We start from the raw sequence: 17,128 nt of genomic DNA, 5'->3' as shown, positions 1-17,128 counted from the left end.
ATTTAACTTGAGCTCTCCTAATCTGTCTGTGTTGTGCTAGGAGGAAAGGAAGGAAGGAGAGAAAGGGAAGGAAGGAGAGAGATGGGAGGAAGCAAGCAAGGTTTCATTTCTAGCCCCGTGACCTCTGGACTCTGTATGGAGAGGCCGGGATCCCTCTGTGTAAGGGGGTGACCAGTCGGAGTGACCAGTCGATGGTTCTACTAGTATCAGGCCCAGGCCCAGACCCAGCGACGTTGGGGAGGGGCTGGAGCCTCGAGGGTGCTTCGTGGCGGCGGCGCTCTCTAGGACCCAGCGACTCCGGGCTAGGGGCGGGCGTGGGCCTTGGGGGCCGTAGGGGGGCTCTGGCTGCCGGCGGCACTCTCAGCTGCACTAGAGCACAGCGCAGAGGCCCCAACAGGTAGGCGCGGGTCGGGAGTGCCCAGGGGTGTCTGGGCACCATGCTCCGCACTCCGATCCCGGAGCTGGGGAGACTTCGGGGACCCTAGCCCCAGGATAAGGAGCGGATGCTGAGGGGGCATCTGGCAAGTTGGGGAGGGGGTGTAAGATAGGACAGGCAAGGAGCTGGAGCTTAGGGGTCACTAGAGATGGGGGTGCTGGAGGATAGAACAGTTTTTTGCCCACTCCCCACCTCCTCCACCCCCCACCCCCAGCGTTTGGGATGTGGAGGGCGGGGCAGGGGTCGGACACGGAGACAAAGAGAGACCCGAGATGGAGAGGCAGTGAGCGCCTCACCAAGCTTCCGCAGGCTGATTGTTCCCAGCTGTACAGCAGGGCTTTGCAGCATCTTGTGGGCCCCCCTCGGTCTGAGCCATAAGGGGGCTCCCGGTCCTCCCCTAGAACTACAGAGGAGCCAAGGGGCTGGGATAAGGCCAAAGTTGTGGAATGGGCCAGAAGTGGGGGTGGATCAGCCATCCTGACTGCCCCGGGCCAACTTAAGGCCTCCCAAACTCAAGTTTTAGAGTTTGTCTAGGGCCCCTGGGAGCGATTCATTATATTTTTTTTTTTTTTTTTTTTTTTTTTTTTTTTTTTTTTTTTTTTTTTTTTTTTTTTTTTTTGTTTGGGGTGGGGGGTTAGCCAATGAGCCCCATTCCCTGCCCTTAGCCTGAGCCGGTGCGAGTGTGGGAGGAAGGCCGACACACTTTGGCAGCCAATCGGGGCCTCCCGTGCACAACAGGGACTGTTGTCAACCTCCGGTCAGGATGGAGCTGGTGGCCCCCGCCACCACGAAGCTCCCCAGAGTTCAGAGAGTGGGAGTGAGGAGCAGTGGTCCCTGTGGGAAAGGATCTAAGACGCCAAGGACCTCTAGCCCCCACCAGGGGACCGGTATCAAGAAATCTCAGGGAATCTGAGGTTACATACCTTGTTTCTGCCTTCCTCCTGCTCTCTCTGGATTCTGGGGTGGGGGGGAGGACCCTACATTAGGATTGGGGTTCGAGCTATATGGTAGAACTTCCCATAGTGGGGTAGGAAGTCCTCTGGATGGACGAGCCTGTGGGCAGTGTCTGGAAATCACCATCCACTGACTAGGGCAGGCATAGCCAGCTGCCTCTGTAGGCTGGGCTCTGAAGGCTGGGCTTGTCCAGGACTTACCCTATGCAAGTTGTGGACCAGTGCCCTCACCAAAACTATACTCCACTGTTGTATCAAAGGTTTTTAGCCCCTGGCCCAAGTGACTTCACCTCTCCCAGCTAGCATGCTGGGGGCCAGAGCCACCCTCACCTCCTCCAGCACTTCTCTTCATGCTTCCTGCCGCCGCAGACAAACAGGCCTCAGTCTTGTGCTTGCGTGCTCGCTCGTGTCTGGAGTGAAGACAGCCAGGTCTTGGGAGGCCCGGACCTGGCAGAAATCTTCTCGGAGCTGGGAGTCCTGCCCAGCCCTGGCTGCTCTGGGGGCTCCTGGGGCCTGTATGCATGTGGTTTCTTGCTGAACTGCATGCTCAGGACCCAGGGGCTAATTGGGAGCAGGTGGCAGGCCTGGCAAACGCTGCTAAGCTGGTGGCTGACTGTGGTGTGGGCTGGGCAGGGCTGGTACCCTAAGGATGTGCCTGAGGTCATTAGAATTCGAGTAGTACATCAGAAACTAGGGAGGTGATGGGCCAGAGGTAGGCAGGGGTGTGCTCAATACAGCCAGGGTGGGGTAAGTGGCTGTTAGGGAGGTCTCCTCAGTGAGCGGGACAAAGTTGTGTCTGTCATTTGCTAAGAGTTTTTGATCTTAGGGTTTTGGAGACACAGTTTCTGGTGTAACCCTGGCAGCTCTGGAACTCGTTCTTTAGGCCAAACCAGGCTGGCCTTAACTCAGAGATCCGCCTGCCTCTGCTGGGATTAAAGGTGTGTACCAACACCTCCAGGCAAGACCCAGTCTTAAAAAGAAGAAAGAAAGAAAAAAGCTCTGGAACTTGCTTCACAGCCTCCACGGTCGTCACACGAGGAGGGCTGCAGATGTCCCTCCCCAGCCTCCAGATGCCTGGCTCTCAGTGCCCCTCACATAGTCTGAGTCAGGGACAGAACTGTGTTCCGCCCTGCTGGGCCAGCTGGGCTGGCTGCAGCTAACCCTCCTTTCCTCTCTCTCTAGCTGCCCTCAACGCCCCACTGCCTTCTCACCTCATGGCCATGAGAGCTGCCTGCCTCTTCCTGCTCTTCTTGCCTGGTAAGCAGATGGTGGGTGGGGTTCACGCTGAGACCTTGTCTTACCTCACGGCCAGAACTCTGCTGCTGCCCAGCTCTTTCCCTAGCCCTGCTCCAGCCAGCACCACACAGGGGAGGAGCTTCAAGGTAGGGAGTCCAGGCACTGGGTGCTAGGCCCAGGTAGGGCTCTACCAGTCTGTACGGTCTTGGCCTTTGAGGGGCTCTTAGCCAGACCTAGGAGCCACTCACTGAACACATCTACGTTGACCTCATCCACTCACTGAACATGTCTATGCTGACTTCCTCCTGTGAGCCACGTACTGGAGATACAGCTGTGAATTAGGCAGGCACGCCCCATGCCCATCACGTGGCCAGGCTAAGGCAAGCAGACCTGGTAAATTTCTTACTGTGTTGAATGCTATGATGGAGTTGGAGAGATGGCTCAGTGGTTAAGAACACTGGCTGCTCTTCCGGAGGACCCAGGTTCAATTCCCAGCACCCGCCTGGCAGCTCACAACTGTCTGTAATTTCTGTTCCAGGGGACCTGCCACTCTTTTTTTTTTTTTTTTTTTTTTTTTTTTTTTTGGTGTTTTTCCCATTGCAGATGGTTGCCACCATGGGGAATTGAACCCAGGACCTTGCGGTTCTTTTTTCGGAGCTGGGGACCAACCCAGGGCCTTGCAAGCTTCCCACCACTGAGCTAAATCCCCAACCCCAAGGGTGCCTGAGCCATCTCCAGCCCGAGACCTTATACAGACATATGCAGACCAAGGGACATAAAGTAAAAATAATTTTTTTTTCTCTTTTTTCTTTTTTTCGGAGCTGGGGACCGAACCCAGGACCTTGTGCTTGCTAGGCAAGCGCTCTACCACTGAGCTAAATCCCCAACCCCAATAAATTATTTTTAAAAAGAAAAAGAAACACCCAGCAGGGAAGGTGGGTCAGAGATAGCCCAGCAGAGCTGAAATGTTAGGTAAGAGCTCCTTGAACAGCCAGGAAGCCACACAGGACAGAGGAGCTAGGCAAGGACAGGGAATTGACCCAGGACTCAGGGTTTGGATTCTGTGGGTTTGTCAGACTGTAGGGTTAGAACCATCACCTACTTCCTCTTTGTCCTTCCAATGTGGGGTGCCTACATGTGACCCTTCCCCTCGGCAGGCCTGCTGGCTCAGGGCCAATACGACCTGGATCCTCTCCCACCGTTCCCGGACCATGTCCAGTACAACCACTATGGCGACCAGATAGGTAAGAGACAACCCTTTCAGTGTCCCTAATGCTGCCATGTCACCTACCTGCCACCCACCCTGTACACATGGATCAGCCAGGCACCCACTTTGGTGCGGTGGTAGGATCCCAGGGGCAGGTCCCTGGCTCATTTGTGACCTCTTTGCCATACTCTCCTGGGGCCATGGGCTAGCCTGACCCCATGGGCTAGCCTGATCCCACCCATTTTGTCTCTATTTTACTTTCAGAGAACGCAGACTACTATGACTACCAAGGTAAAAGTCTGGGGTAGGATGGGTGGGGCTGGCCACCTGGTGGGGACCTTACAGGGGAAAGTGGGCAGAAGTCTTGTTACACCCTCCCTGCTGCAGAAGTGAGTTCTCGGCCCCCTGAGGAACAGTTTCAGTCCCAGCAGCAAGTACCACAGGAAGTTATCCCAGCTCCTACCCCAGGTAATGCTGTCTCCCCAGGCCTAGCTCCTCATGTGCCTCAAGATCATGGGGCTGGGCCAGCCTGAGACAGGTGCCCTGGATAGACCCCTCCCAGTAACCCCTGCCTATCTCCCCACACCTACACCAGAACTGCCAGATGCAGGGGACCAGGACACCGAGCCCACAGAGCCTGGCCCTCTTGGTAAGAGCTCCTCGACCCCCAGAAGCTGAAGAAAGTCAGAATGGCTCCAGAAAGGGGAGGGCCTTGTGGGATTTGCAGGGATTTGCCACAGTGGGATGCTACATGGGGAAGCTGGCAGACCTGCCCCTAGGCAGCTTTGGGCTCTCCCACCCTGCATCCTCACTAGCGTCTGTGGAAGGGGCCAGCACTGTGTTGGTGCCACAGCCTGGACTCTGTGGTGTCAGTGGGCAGGTGAGGAAGGACCAATAAGCCCAACTGAGTGCCGTCCAGATGAAGGCCTGAGAGGATGCCTGAAGACTGTGTGTTGAGTTGGTTGCATAGCGAGGTATAGAGCAGCCTGTGAACTAGTGTGCTGTTGCAGTGGCCAAGTGGGGTAGCTGCAGTTAGTGTTCCAATTTGTGCTTCCAATTGGGTTGTGACTTTGTGTGAGGTATAGAGCTGGGCAGTCCTATGCTAACCGGATGCTGGCAGGGCCTGAGGGTGCATAGGGACCCAGACCTTGTGAGCCTCCAGTCTGACCCGCCTGTCCCCAGACTGCCGTGAAGAACAGTACCCATGTACCCGCCTCTACTCCATCCACAAGCCTTGTAAACAGTGTCTCAATGAGGTCTGCTTCTACAGGTGAGGGCTCTGAGGGAGGAACTCTAGGTGGCTCCGGGGCAGGTGGGGGGGGAGGGGATGTGTGAACTGGGACAGGTGCTGAGTCCTCAGGCGGAGCTTAACTGAGGGTGGGCCTGGGCCTGGGCTCCCCAGTGGCTGTAGGTGCAGGTGTGGCTGAGAATACCCCTGCTTCATCTCCAGCCTCCGCAGAGTGTATGTGGTCAACAAGGAAATATGTGTCCGCACAGTCTGTGCCCATGAGGAACTTCTCCGAGGTAGGAAAGCCTCCATCCCTCGTCCCGCAGCACCCACTACCCACTTAGTTGCCTGGCAACTTCTACCTGAACTGTCGGGCACAGAATGGTGCCCAGACCCACTAGCAGGCTGGTGCAGGCTCCCCTCCTCCATTCTCATTAGCATGGGGTAGTGAGTTCCCACCCTGACTTCCCCTCCTTCCAACAGCTGACCTGTGCCGAGACAAGTTCTCCAAGTGTGGTGTGATAGCCAACAGTGGCCTGTGCCAGTCTGTGGCTGCCTCCTGTGCCAGGAGCTGTGGGGGCTGCTAGGGTGGAGCTGGTGCGAGATTCGAGCCCTGGACCCAGCTCGGATCCACCTCAGGCCCTTCCTGACCTGGTGCTTTCTCTCCCATCCGCCCTCCCTTTCATCCCGGACATCAGTGGGCCGCTGCCCTGGGAGTGTGGGCATAGCTGCCTTGGGCCCCTTCCCAGCCTGTGGCCATCCCTAAGTGGGGCTCCTGACTGCCCAGTCTCCACCCCTTAATGGGGTTCATCCAAGGCCTCTTTGTGAGGCCTGGGGTTCTCACTGTGCCTTCTCAGTGCCTGGGGGCAGTCCTCCTCAGTCTCCTCAGGTAGGCTGTGCCCCTTACCCAGCTGGTCTGCTTGGATTTCCCACGCCCCCAGGCATGGATCACCTGTTTTATACAAAATAATAAAGTTTTTACAAAAGACCCACAGTCACTTTTGTGTCCAGGGACAGCCTGATTGCCACCAATACTGCCGGCCCCCAATACAAGGCTGCCCAGCTCCTTAGAAGAATGTCAGGTGGCCCCACTTCTGTGTCCCCATACCACCCAGCTTCATCTGTGACCTAGATGAAGGGACCTGACACTCCCTCCCAAGGTGCAACTCTTCATTGCATGTAGAAACACATAAGTCGTTTCGGTTCCTCCTGTGAGCAGCAGGGATCACTGTGCAGTGTTTCCCGTGCTGTCTCAGGGAACCCTCCTGATGGCCTATGGAATGAATGAAATCTCTGTCCCCAGACGACACTGCTACGTGACCCCCAGAGGCTCACAGCAGGTGCTCTGTGAGCCTCGCTGTCATCACACCATGACATAGGTTCCCATCGGAGCACACACAGACTGTCACATGGGGCAGTTCTGCCCAGCATCACTCAACAGAGCCAGGGCAAGACTGTCCACACCCAGCCCTGCCCTGCCGCCTTAAGACACATGGAGCTGTCTGTGATCCTGGCACTAACCAGAGGGAGACCCGAGCTCATGGGGTAGGCACAGCACCGGCTGCTCAAAGCTAGAAGAGAGAGGTTCATCATGCCCTCCCTGTGAGGTTGCAGAGCTCAGTACCCTAAGCCTCTGCCCTGGCTCTCCCAAGCACCCCCCAGAGGAAGCATGTGAGTGTGCAGCCAATTCTAGAAAACAGGTCATGTTACAAAAAGCACATGTTCTCCACAGTGAACATTATAAAAAGATACAAAAATACAAGGGCTCTAAGCTCACGAGGGAGCTTCCGACTCTGACAAGGATGCTAAGAAGCTGGGCGTTCTGGCTCAGGTACCCCTGTCTGGGGAACCTTTGCTCTGCTGCTGGCAGGCGGAAACAAGTGCTCTCCCTCCCTGATGCCTGGCTGGCTCAGCCAAGCAGGAGAGCCTTGGACCATCAAGAGACTCTTCATGAGAGGCCAGGGTAGAACAGGTGTTGCAGTCGCTCTGAGAAGCCACCGTGGGTGTCACCACAGCCATCATCTCTGCCACCCCAGCTCCCTCACCCAGCACTCTGATGACCAGGCCCTGGGCAGACAATGCTACAGAGGGCCTCTCTCCTGCCCAGGGACTGCTCAGGATATGGGCTGGAAGGGACTCATTTCTCTGGGGTGCCAGAGGGTGGGGACATGGATGCTGAGCTCCTGTGACGCTCCTGATGCAGCTGTGCCTTCAGTGTGGATACCTGGAGAAGAGAAGGCCCCAGTGGGCCAGGCCCCAGCTGACTTCTAAGAAGGGGCGGGGGTGGGGGGTTGGGGAGGAGTGGCATGTCACCTGTCCCCTGAGGGCCAGAAAGCATCAGCTTCTTACTTGCTCCTCACGACAGCTAGGTGTCTGCAGGCTTTGACATCCTTATCCCTTCAGAGGCTCGGCCTCTGAAACAGCTCTGCCTGGCATCACTCCGCAGAGCAAGAGCTGTGTCCACTCCCAACCCTGCCCTGTTCCCAAGCTGTCACATTCCTGTCCAGAAGAGGACCCTGAGCTAAGGAGGACCAGAGGCAAGGAAGATCTGGTTGGGCCACACTCTTGCAGGAGTGTCAGTGACCAAGCTGGGCCTATCCAAGCAGCTAAGCCGTGCACTAGGCCAGCCAGAAGTGACCTCACTGGCCAGGAGGAGTCATCTCTCGGGCTCTTGTCCCAGAATCCCAGGTTGCTCCGAGAGCCTGGAGCTGGAGCTGCTAAGGGAACCATGCCATGGAGGGAGATGGTCCGATGGCTCAGAGCCAGAGAATGAGCCCTAGGCCAGGAGATCCTGAGGCGAGGTAGCATCACTCCAGTCATAGCTGGCACCAGCATCAATCTGTTTGGCCCTTTTCAAGTTGTAGAGGGCATGACCAGTCCTCCCTCCAGCCCCACAATTCCATCCCAGCTCCTTCTCTCAGGAAAGGCCCTTGTACCTGCTCCTCCAGCCCCGACACGCGCTGGCGGTGGGCCCGCTCCCGTGCCTCCAGTGTGCGCTCTGTCCGTACCTGGGCACTGCGCAGGCGCTCAACCTCCTGTTGCAGCTCCAGGTGCTGCTCATCTGCCTCCAGCTGGACAGGACTGTGGTTCCGCTCCAGGACCTCCACCACCTGTGCCTACAGACGCGGGCTGCAAGTCAGGGCTCAGACCCAGCGTGCATGGTGGCACAGGCTCACCCCTTATCTCACTGCCTCTGACAGTGCACGTTCCAACCCTGGGTCAGGGCCCCCAGTGAAGCTCACTCAAGCAGGCAGTGCCTGGCTTACATACAGACAGAACAGAAGCAAGCACGTTCACACAGACGCACATACAGGTACAAGGGCACAGTAGCCTGGCAGCTGCATGTGTGAAAACATGGGCACAGACCACATGTGGCTCATGCTGTAACCGTAAGCAAGCTTCTACGGTCACTCGGGCGTCCACACATCCACAGCACACAGGAACCACAGGCGTGACTGCTTATGAGACTCAATGCTCTCTTTTCACCATGGGGAGAGCCCTGCTGCCTGCCCCCTTCCCCGCCCAGGACTTCTTTCACTCTGCACGGGAATGGCACTGGGGATGACCTCTAAATGTTGGATCTGCTGTTGGGCTTCAGCCAGGTCCAGCTCAGCTCCTGTGAGTGTGCGGTCCAGGCGGCCCCTCTCTGCATTCAAGCGCAGTGTGTCCTCGCGGCTTCGAAGCTTCTCCCGCTCCACCTAGGTAGGAATATAGAGGGGCTCTGTAGGATAATGGAGCTCTGTCAGGAGACACGGAAACCTAGGAATGTGCAGAGCAGGCACCTTGTCCAGTGTCTTCCTGAGTGCCACACGGTCCTTGTCAAGCTGCAGTGCCGACCGCTCCAGCTCACGTTTCTCAGCTTCCAGCTGGGCCAGGGCTCGCTGCAGACTGCCCAGGCGCTCCTGCAACAGGCGCCGCTCCTCCTGTAGCTTCTGGACGGAGCGCAGAGCCACGGCCTCCCCTTCCTGCCGCTGCCGCAGCACCTGCAGCACAAGCAGGCGGTCCTTTATCCCACGGCACCTCAGGCTCCTCAATGCGGGGACACAGATGCTGGCCCATGGTGCCCACTCATGTAGTAGGCAACTGCAAGGCCCATGTAAGTGAAGCACCGAGGTCAGATGGCTCTCTGGGGCGTATGGGAGTATCAGATGAGTCATGGTTCTTCATAGGTCAAGGTTCGCAGTGAAGTTGAAATGGGCTCCCCACCCTATGCCAAGGGTCACACAGGGCACCTATAGAGAGAGGCCCTCCGACCTCACCTGCTGCAGCTGCTGCAGCTGGCCTTCAGCATCGCCCCGCTGCAGCTCCAGGTTGGCCAGCTCGCCCCGCAGAGTCTGCACCTGCTCACCCAGGGAGCTGCTTTGCCTTCGAGCTTCAGACAGTGCCTGTCTGGCAGCGTCCAGCCGTTCCTGGGAGACAGGGGCTGATGGTGCCAAGCCAGCCTGCCAGCCTGAGCAAAAGGCTTTCCTCTACTCTACGGTTCTCTGTAGGTTCAGAGGCTACCTCTCTGGAGGGCAAAGCACCCAACTGATCTAGCCTGCTGCCAGTCACGTTCACTGACCTGTGCGAAGCCACTCATATCCCTATGAGCCAGTTTCTTCGCTCGCCATGCTGCACCCCCTCTAAGCTACATGATTGGCTAGTTCCATTGACCAGTTCCTACCTCAAGACCAGAATTCCTGACTGACAGCCCATTAGCCAACTATCGGGTCCCTCCACATCTGCCTTTATTGGCTAATTCTCTCACTGGATTCTCACTGGAAAGAGAGAGAGATACCAGACCACAGCAGACCTGCAGCACTTGGCGGTCATGTTCGCAGGTACTCAAGGCCTTCTGTAGGTACAGATTCTTGTCCTGACTGCTGGTGAGACTGGCATTGCTCTGGGCCAGGGCATCTGTCAGGCTCTGCACCTTGCTCCGCAGGGTCCCCTCGCTCTCCTCCACCTTGGCCAGTGCCCCACTGAGCCTCTCCACTGTTAGCTGTAAGGTCCCTGCCTTCACCTCACTGTCTGCCACCTGTGGGGAAGGAAGGCAGAGGACAGTCAGGAGCGCTAACCCAGGCCAGGCCATCACCACTCTGAAACTCCACCTGTCCCCCTCTGAAACTCGATGGGGAAAGACTTCCTCAGGGACTTCCTCACCAGAGCCTGGCAGGGGCCATGTAGGTGTGACAAAGGAGAGGCCCACCTGTCTCTGCAGGGAGTCCACCCGATCCTGGAGGACCTGAGCATGGGCCTCACGGTCCCCCAGGCCTAGGCGGCTGCGCTGCAGCTCGCCCTCGAGAGCGCGCCGCTGCAGCTCCAGTTTGATGGAGCGGCTCTCAGACGCATCCAGCACCTCCTTCAGCCGCCGCTTGTCGCTCTCCAGCTTCACCTCAGTGGCCTTCATCTTGTTGACTTTCTCCTGTAGGTAGCAGGGTTCAGGCCCAGTGGCTGCCCACGCCTCCCCACACTCCTTTGCACCACGGGGACAAAGCAGGGTTAGCCTCAAGGACTGTGTGACCTGGGCCCAGCCTGTCACTGCTGGGTCCTCAGTTTCCCCATTTGTCTCAGGCCAAACAGATGCAAGGGCCCCAGAGGTGTTTTCTTTAAGCAGAGGCTAAGGTGTTATGTGATTACAGTATGTCTGTACTGGGGGGTAGGTCCACACTACATGGGGACTCATAAAGTCCCTGGGGAGGGAGTTGCAGAACGGACTGTTCCCTGCTCTCCAAAAGGCTCTGCAGACATGGCAGGAGACATATCTGAAACCCGAGCTGAACCTGGCAGCAGCTGCTGAGGAGTTCTAATGGGTGACCCCATTCCCCTGCTCAGGACAGTGCAGGGAGCTTCAGAGTGGACACGGGCAAGAAGGACTTGGGACCATTCAATCCACACGAGTACCCCAGAGACTCACTGGGTACCCCTGGGTGTCACTAAGGCCTTCCTGCTTCGTGCTTCTGCAAGCCCCTCCCTGCCCTGGCTGGCCTGTAGGAAGGGGCCCCATTCTGGCTCCCACCCAGATTGGTTCCTGGCCTCCTCCCAGGCCCCAGGGGCTGCTGGGCCCAAAGCCAGAGCTGAAGCTGCAGACACAACAATCCAGTTCCAGCGTGGTCCCAGCCAGAGGTGGGGGGTAGGGATGGCTGGGAGAGGGCAGGGGCTTCAGCTGTGAGGTTGGACTGTCATCACACAAGGCCCGGGCTTCCTGCCCCAGACAGGGACGTGTAGAAACCTACACATCAAACAATGCTCCGCCATTTGTGCAGGCTTTCAGAGATCCAGGCCCTGGCCAAAAGCTTATGAGTACTGCTTCTGTAGCAATGACAGGTGACCCCCACCCAAAGGGTGACAGTTGGAGAGCATTCCAGGCCAAATGTGAACCCCTCTGTCTGACTCAGGCCCAAGACCTTCTCCCTGAAGCACACGAATTCAACGTAGGACTAGAGTCTGCTCCAGGGAAGAGCCACAGGTTGTCCCTAGAGGCTGTGACTCGGGCAGAGGACCACAGCGACCCCTGGGGTCTGCTCCCATGGGCCCTTCCCTCCTGCCCACCTGGCTGGCCCGGAGCTCGCTCTCGGTGGCCTGCAGGCTCCTCTCCAGCACTGCCATCTGGTCCAGCGTGGCCCTGCACTCCCGCCTGCTACGTCGTACACTCTCTTCCTGCAGTGCCAGCTCGGCCTGGGCCCCGCTCAGCCGCCTGTCTGCACTGCGCCAGGCTGTGGCCACCACCCGTTCCATCAGGCCCAGTCTCTGGACCAGGCCAGGAAGCCCAATCTGTACCCCACCCTCTCCAAGCTCTGCCTGGACCATAGAAGGGCTGTAGGTTTGGGCCCCGTGGGGCTGCCCGGGTAAGGTGTCCTGGAGGAACCAGCCCCGAGTCAGGTCATAGACAGAGATGGACATAAGAGCCACTGACACCAATTCCCCAGCCTCCCACCTCAGCTGATAGGAGACAGGAGGGCAGAGGGGCCCTGAGGGAAGACTCACCTTCCTCGCTCTCAGCTACTGCCTTCTGCAGCTGCTTGGCCCTTGAGGCTGCATGGTCTCTCTCGGCCTCCATCTCAGCCAGCTGTTGACTCAGGGTGCTAGTCTGGACTTTAAGTTCATCCTGCATCCCCAACAGAGGCAGGGGATGACCTCTGCTCAGACCAACCCGGTTCCTTTCTCCCTAGGCCCTGGTCTGCCCACCCAGCCACCTTTACCAGCCTCACCCGCTCCCGCTGGGCACTCCGCAGCTCTTGCAGAAAGTCTCGGAGCGCATCACGCACAGCTTCTGGGTCCAAGTCTGGAGGTGCCGGGGAGGCAACAGGCCCCGGAGACGGGGGCTGGGACCGAGGGCTATATTCCAAAGGACTGGGGCTGCTGAGCCCGTCCCCACTTCCTGGGAGGGAATACAGAGTCAGGAACACAGCAGGCGCTAGATACAGGCTCTCAAGACACCTCCTATATTGTGGTGCACACAGGCTTCCCCAGCAGAGTGAGCCCCGTTCTCTTCCTGTCTAACCCTGGCTATCCTGGAACTCACTCTGTAAACCAGGCTGGGCTCAAACTCAGAGATCGGCCTACCTTTGCCCCTTAGTGCTGGGATTAAAGGTGTGCGCCAACACCACTCAACTCAAGCCCAGCTTCTTTATTTTATTTTATTTTATTTTATTGTTTTGTTTTTTTTTGGTTCTTTTTTTCGGAGCTGGGGACCGAACCCAGGGCCTTGCGCTTCCTAGGCAGTGCACTCTTTATTTTTTAAAATAAAGTAGTTCTTTGTATTTACCTTCTGTTTTTTTTTGTTGTTGTTGTTTGTTTGTTTTGTTTTTTTGTTTCTGAATCAGAACCTCTCTGTTGTGCAGCCCTGGCTGTCCCAGAACTCACTCTGCAGACCAAGCTGGCTTCAAACTCCCAGAGATCTGCTTACCACTGCCTCCCCACTGCTAGGGTTAAGGCACGTACCATCAAACCCAGCGTCTGTGTATTGTATGTACATGGGTGTTTTGGCTGCATATATGTGTGTGTGCCACAAGTATGCTGTGGAACTGGAGTTAAGAATAGTTGTGAGCAGTTGGGGATTTAGCTCAGTGGTAGAGCGCTTGCCTAGCAAGCGGAAGGCTCTGGGTTCGGTCCCCAGCCCCGAAAAAAAAAAAAAAAAAAAAAAAAGACTAGTTGTGAGCAGCCATGTGAGTGCTGGAAATGAATCCAGGTCCTCTGCACACCTTTCCCCTGCTCCACAAGACCTGTGCAGGGTGCTGGTCTGCACATGTGCAGGGTGCTGGTCTGAACAGCAGTTCTACCTCCCTCGCATTTACGTCTTGCATTTTTGTTTTTGAAAAAACATATATGATTTAAAATGTGTCATTTTAATCTGTTTGCTTTTTGCTCTGAGGGTATTATGGCTGAGCCCAGGGTCTTGGGCATGCTAGGTAAGCACCCTGCCACTGAGATCCACAAGCCCCTCTCCCTTTTCTAGATGGGGGTGGGTCTTATTATGGAGCACAGGCTGGACCTGACTTAGAGTCCTCCTGTCTTGGTTTTCTGAGCATGAAGATTGCAGGTATGCACCGCCATGTTCAATTTTATGCAGTACTGGGATCAAGCCCAGGCCCCTGAATGAATCAAGCAGGCGCCACGTGGACTGAGCTGCATCTGCCCACCTTAACCATACCGTAAGGTAGGATCTGGCTGGAGTGTCCGTGTCACCGTGCACCTGTCCTTCTTATCTTTCATCACTCAATGCTTGCGTGTCCCCAGACTCCCCAGGCTGACATGACTTCACTGGAAACAGATGTAGATGGCAGGTACAGTACAGTCACATGGGAGTGGTGGGCCCCTAACCCCACTATTGCTGTCCTTATAAAAAGGGGAGGCCCCAATGCCATGTGAGCATTAGAGTTGTGTTACCACGGACACAACCAGCACCTTCAGAGGGGCTGTGGCCCTCGGCCCTCAAGACAGTCAAACAGGTGACTCTGCTTGCTAAGTTGCCAACTGTGTGACAGCTGAGCCACTGTCCCTAAGGAATCTACCAGACCCATCAAATACATACGACAATACTTCTAGACAGCCATGCATGTGGCACATGCCTGTGTTCCTAGCATTTGGGATACTGAGACAGGAGGACTTCCCAATTCAAGGCCAGCTTGGTCTACAGTTCCAGGAGAGCCTAGGCTGAGACCCTGTTTCAAAAACTAAGACAAAGCAATGTGAACACTGAGCCCATACTGTATCACAGACTCTACCCATCAGTACTCTCCAGAGAGATGATTCACACGTTTTAGCTGTGTGTTCACTGTGCTTTCCCTGGTGCAGTGCTTCAGAGCCTTGTGGTATCTAGGAGATGCGTGCTGGTTACAAAATCCTGCAATTCCACAAGGCCGTGAGCATCGCTGGATTTGGGGAGACAGGGAGTCTGTATGTCATGGTACTAAGGACCACAGTGCCTTGACAGAACAGCCAACCAAGACAACAGACAGAAACAGACTTCTGAGGCAGCAGCTCTCACTGCCTCCTCCCTGATCTCGGTACCGTGAGCCTGCCTGCTCTCTCAAAGGACTGACTGGTCTGTGCTGGGACTCAGCCTGTCCTCTGACAGCCTTACTCAGTGAGGCAATGTCTCAGGGCTGATCTGCACTGTGGCCTAAGAACGTCGTTCCTTTTAATGCTGAATACTACTCCGCAGGCTGGATTCTTTTTTTTTTTTTTTGTTCTTTTTTTCGGAGCTGGGGACCGAACCCAGGGCCTTGCGCTTCCTAGGTAAGCGCTCTACCACTGAGCTAAATCCCCAGCCCCACGCAGGCTGGATTCTTGCTGTGTTCCTGCTGATGGCTGTTGGGATGCTACTGCCCTTGGCTATTGGGAACAATCTGCACTAGACTCTGCTGTAGGCGTGACCACCACACTCCTGTTTGCAGTTCTTTTTAGCCGTACATTGGGCAGTGGGAATGTGGGGCTTCCTGTCGCTAACGAGTCTACTTCCATGCTTTGAGGAACTGCAAGCTCTTCTCCAGAGGCTTCAGTGATCTGCAGTCGCTCCTTCCCTTTTGCCTGCCTGCTGTAGCTGGACCACAGGCCAACGCATCCTCTATTCCTCCATAGGCTCTTCCCACATCTAGACTCTAAGGTCCTAAGAGACCTGTCTGTCAGCCCATTTCCTGCTCTATTCCAGTGGCGTGCTGTGCACACACTAGGTGCTTGGTGAGGACTGAATGTGTGAATGGTTCTATGCTCCTCTGGAAGGTCAGACCTGGCTTTTTGGGGATTCCAGGCCTGGTGTGGGGGTGTAGATGCCAGGCTGGAGATCCATTAAGAAGATGGGCTCCAGTCTGGAGAGATGATCAGAGTGGTCAGCAGCACTGGCTGCCTTTGTTGTCGCTGTTGTTTTTCAAGGCAGGGTTTCTAACTGTGCAACCCTGGCTGTCCTGGAACTCTCTGTAGGCCAGGCTATCCTTGAACTCAGAGATCGGGTGTGAGCCACTACTGACCCACCACACCAGCCGCTCTAACTGAAGACCTAGGTTTGATCCTAGCACCCATATGACAGCTCACAACTATCTTTGGTAACTCTAATTTCAGGAGATCTAGTGCCCTCTTCTGGGCTCTTCCAGCATCAGTTATGCACATGTGTACATACATATGTGCAGGCGCTCACACAAACAGGTAAAGATGAGGCTTAGATTCAGAAAAGGCAAAGGAACAGGAAGAATCCCTCCCTGACGAGGTTGCACGGAGGAGTCTGGACAGCGAGGGGCATGGCCCTCTGAGGGTGTGGCCTCAGAGAGCGGTCCACTGTGCCCTAAGTGGACTCACCTCCTGCAGGGGCCTCTCGAGCCGGGGAGCTGGACACTCGGCCCAGGCCCAGGCCCCGGCGCAGGGCGGAGCGCAGGCCACCCAGCTGGGCCTCGGCTACCCGGCGCTGCGCCTCCACGCGGGCAAGCTCGACCTCCAGGCCCTGGGCCCGGCCCTCAGCCGCACTCAGCCGCATCCCCAGCTCTGAGGTCTCTGCCCGCACGCCCTCCAGTCTTAGCTCCAGGCTGCGAGCAGAGTCCAGAAGCTTCTTCTCGGCACCACGAGCCTCCTCCAGGGAGCCCAACAGGCCTCGTTCGCGTGCACGGAACTCAGCCTCTTGCTCCTGCAGCTTCCTCTGGGAACCCTGGAGCTGGGGTGGGGGTAAAGCTGGGAGTCACAAGACTGCCCTTGTCCCAACCACTCTGGAGGAGGGGAGAGGCCATCCGGTAGGGAGGGGTCATTTGATTTTACTTCTTATCTGTCCTTGTTGTTTACATCTAACTGTAGTTAGTGACAGTAACATCCACACACTGCCAGGCAGTAAATAGTGATTCTCTCACTATTGATGAGAGGAGGAGACAGGCCTGAGTTATGGTCTTTTCACTACTGAGGAGATGGCACAGAGAAGTTAAGTGATTTGTCCAAGGCCACACAGGTAAAGGCCATCCATTACAGACTTGGGACACACAGAATGCTGTCCTCTGGTGAGGAGCTGCCTCTCAGTCACTGGTTCCATGGGAAAGCCCCTCTAGTGAGCACCAGCACCCCTCCTCTCACATCTCCCGACTGCTACATAAGTGTTCAGAAGCAGAGAATGGGCGAGCACCAGCAGACCTGGTGGCTGTGTAACACTGGGTAGATGCCTTGACCTTTTTGAGCCTGTCGGGTTGTCCTGGTAAATGGGACTAACATTTCCCACCTTGTAGGCAGGCTATGGGAGAATCAAGCAAGGCTGTCTTCACCACCACCCCAGAATGACCTTTTGGGATCTGCACACATTAGGCCTACAGTTCTTTCAGTTGTTAGTAGACAACTGAGAGAGTCTTAGGAGCAGTGGGCTCAGCACGTTCCTCTGGAGGGAAGGCAGGCACGCAGTAGCCCACCCTCCTCTGGCTAGCACACCCAACCTCCTCAGTTACCTCCTGCTTCAAGGCCTCCAGGCTGCTCTCGCCTTTCAGCACCTTCTGCCGCAGGCCCAGGACCTCTCGCCGGTTCTCCTTCTCTGTCCGCTCGCCCAGGGCCAAGCGGCTCTGCAGGTCTGCCAGCTCACGGCCCAGTCGGCCATTGTCACTGTCCAGCGTCTTCATCTGCAAACC

At 56.4% G+C, this 17,128-nt stretch overlaps 2 protein-coding genes across 2 annotated transcripts in view; one reads left to right on the top strand and one right to left on the bottom strand.

Moving 5' to 3' along the window:
- Window positions 1-297: 297 nt before the first annotated feature.
- Mfap2 (microfibril associated protein 2) lies at window positions 298-6,054 on the top strand. Its single transcript, XM_032895243.1, has 9 exons — window positions 298-397; window positions 2,572-2,646; window positions 3,783-3,869; window positions 4,097-4,123; window positions 4,220-4,300; window positions 4,428-4,481; window positions 5,015-5,102; window positions 5,283-5,356; window positions 5,544-6,054. The coding sequence occupies exons 2-9, from the start codon at window positions 2,604-2,606 to the stop codon at window positions 5,645-5,647; spliced, it is 558 nt and encodes a 185-aa protein (XP_032751134.1). The 5' UTR covers window positions 298-397; window positions 2,572-2,603; the 3' UTR covers window positions 5,648-6,054.
- A 693-nt stretch (window positions 6,055-6,747) lies between these two features.
- The window catches only part of Crocc (ciliary rootlet coiled-coil, rootletin), a 36,180-nt gene continuing 25,799 nt past the window's right edge, over window positions 6,748-17,128 (bottom strand). Inside the window, 12 exon segments of the mRNA XM_032895240.1 lie at window positions 6,748-7,284; window positions 7,997-8,176; window positions 8,627-8,758; window positions 8,843-9,043; window positions 9,320-9,469; window positions 9,853-10,077; window positions 10,249-10,464; window positions 11,592-11,755; window positions 12,027-12,147; window positions 12,251-12,420; window positions 15,834-16,182; window positions 16,952-17,119. Coding sequence (XP_032751131.1) covers window positions 7,198-7,284; window positions 7,997-8,176; window positions 8,627-8,758; window positions 8,843-9,043; window positions 9,320-9,469; window positions 9,853-10,077; window positions 10,249-10,464; window positions 11,592-11,755; window positions 12,027-12,147; window positions 12,251-12,420; window positions 15,834-16,182; window positions 16,952-17,119 — 2,163 coding nt within the window. The 3' untranslated portion in view covers window positions 6,748-7,197.

Source organism: Rattus rattus, chromosome 1 (assembly GCF_011064425.1).
Source record: "Rattus rattus isolate New Zealand chromosome 1, Rrattus_CSIRO_v1, whole genome shotgun sequence".
Lineage (NCBI taxonomy): Eukaryota > Metazoa > Chordata > Mammalia > Rodentia > Muridae > Rattus > Rattus rattus.
This window is presented reverse-complemented; position numbering and strand designations above follow the sequence as displayed.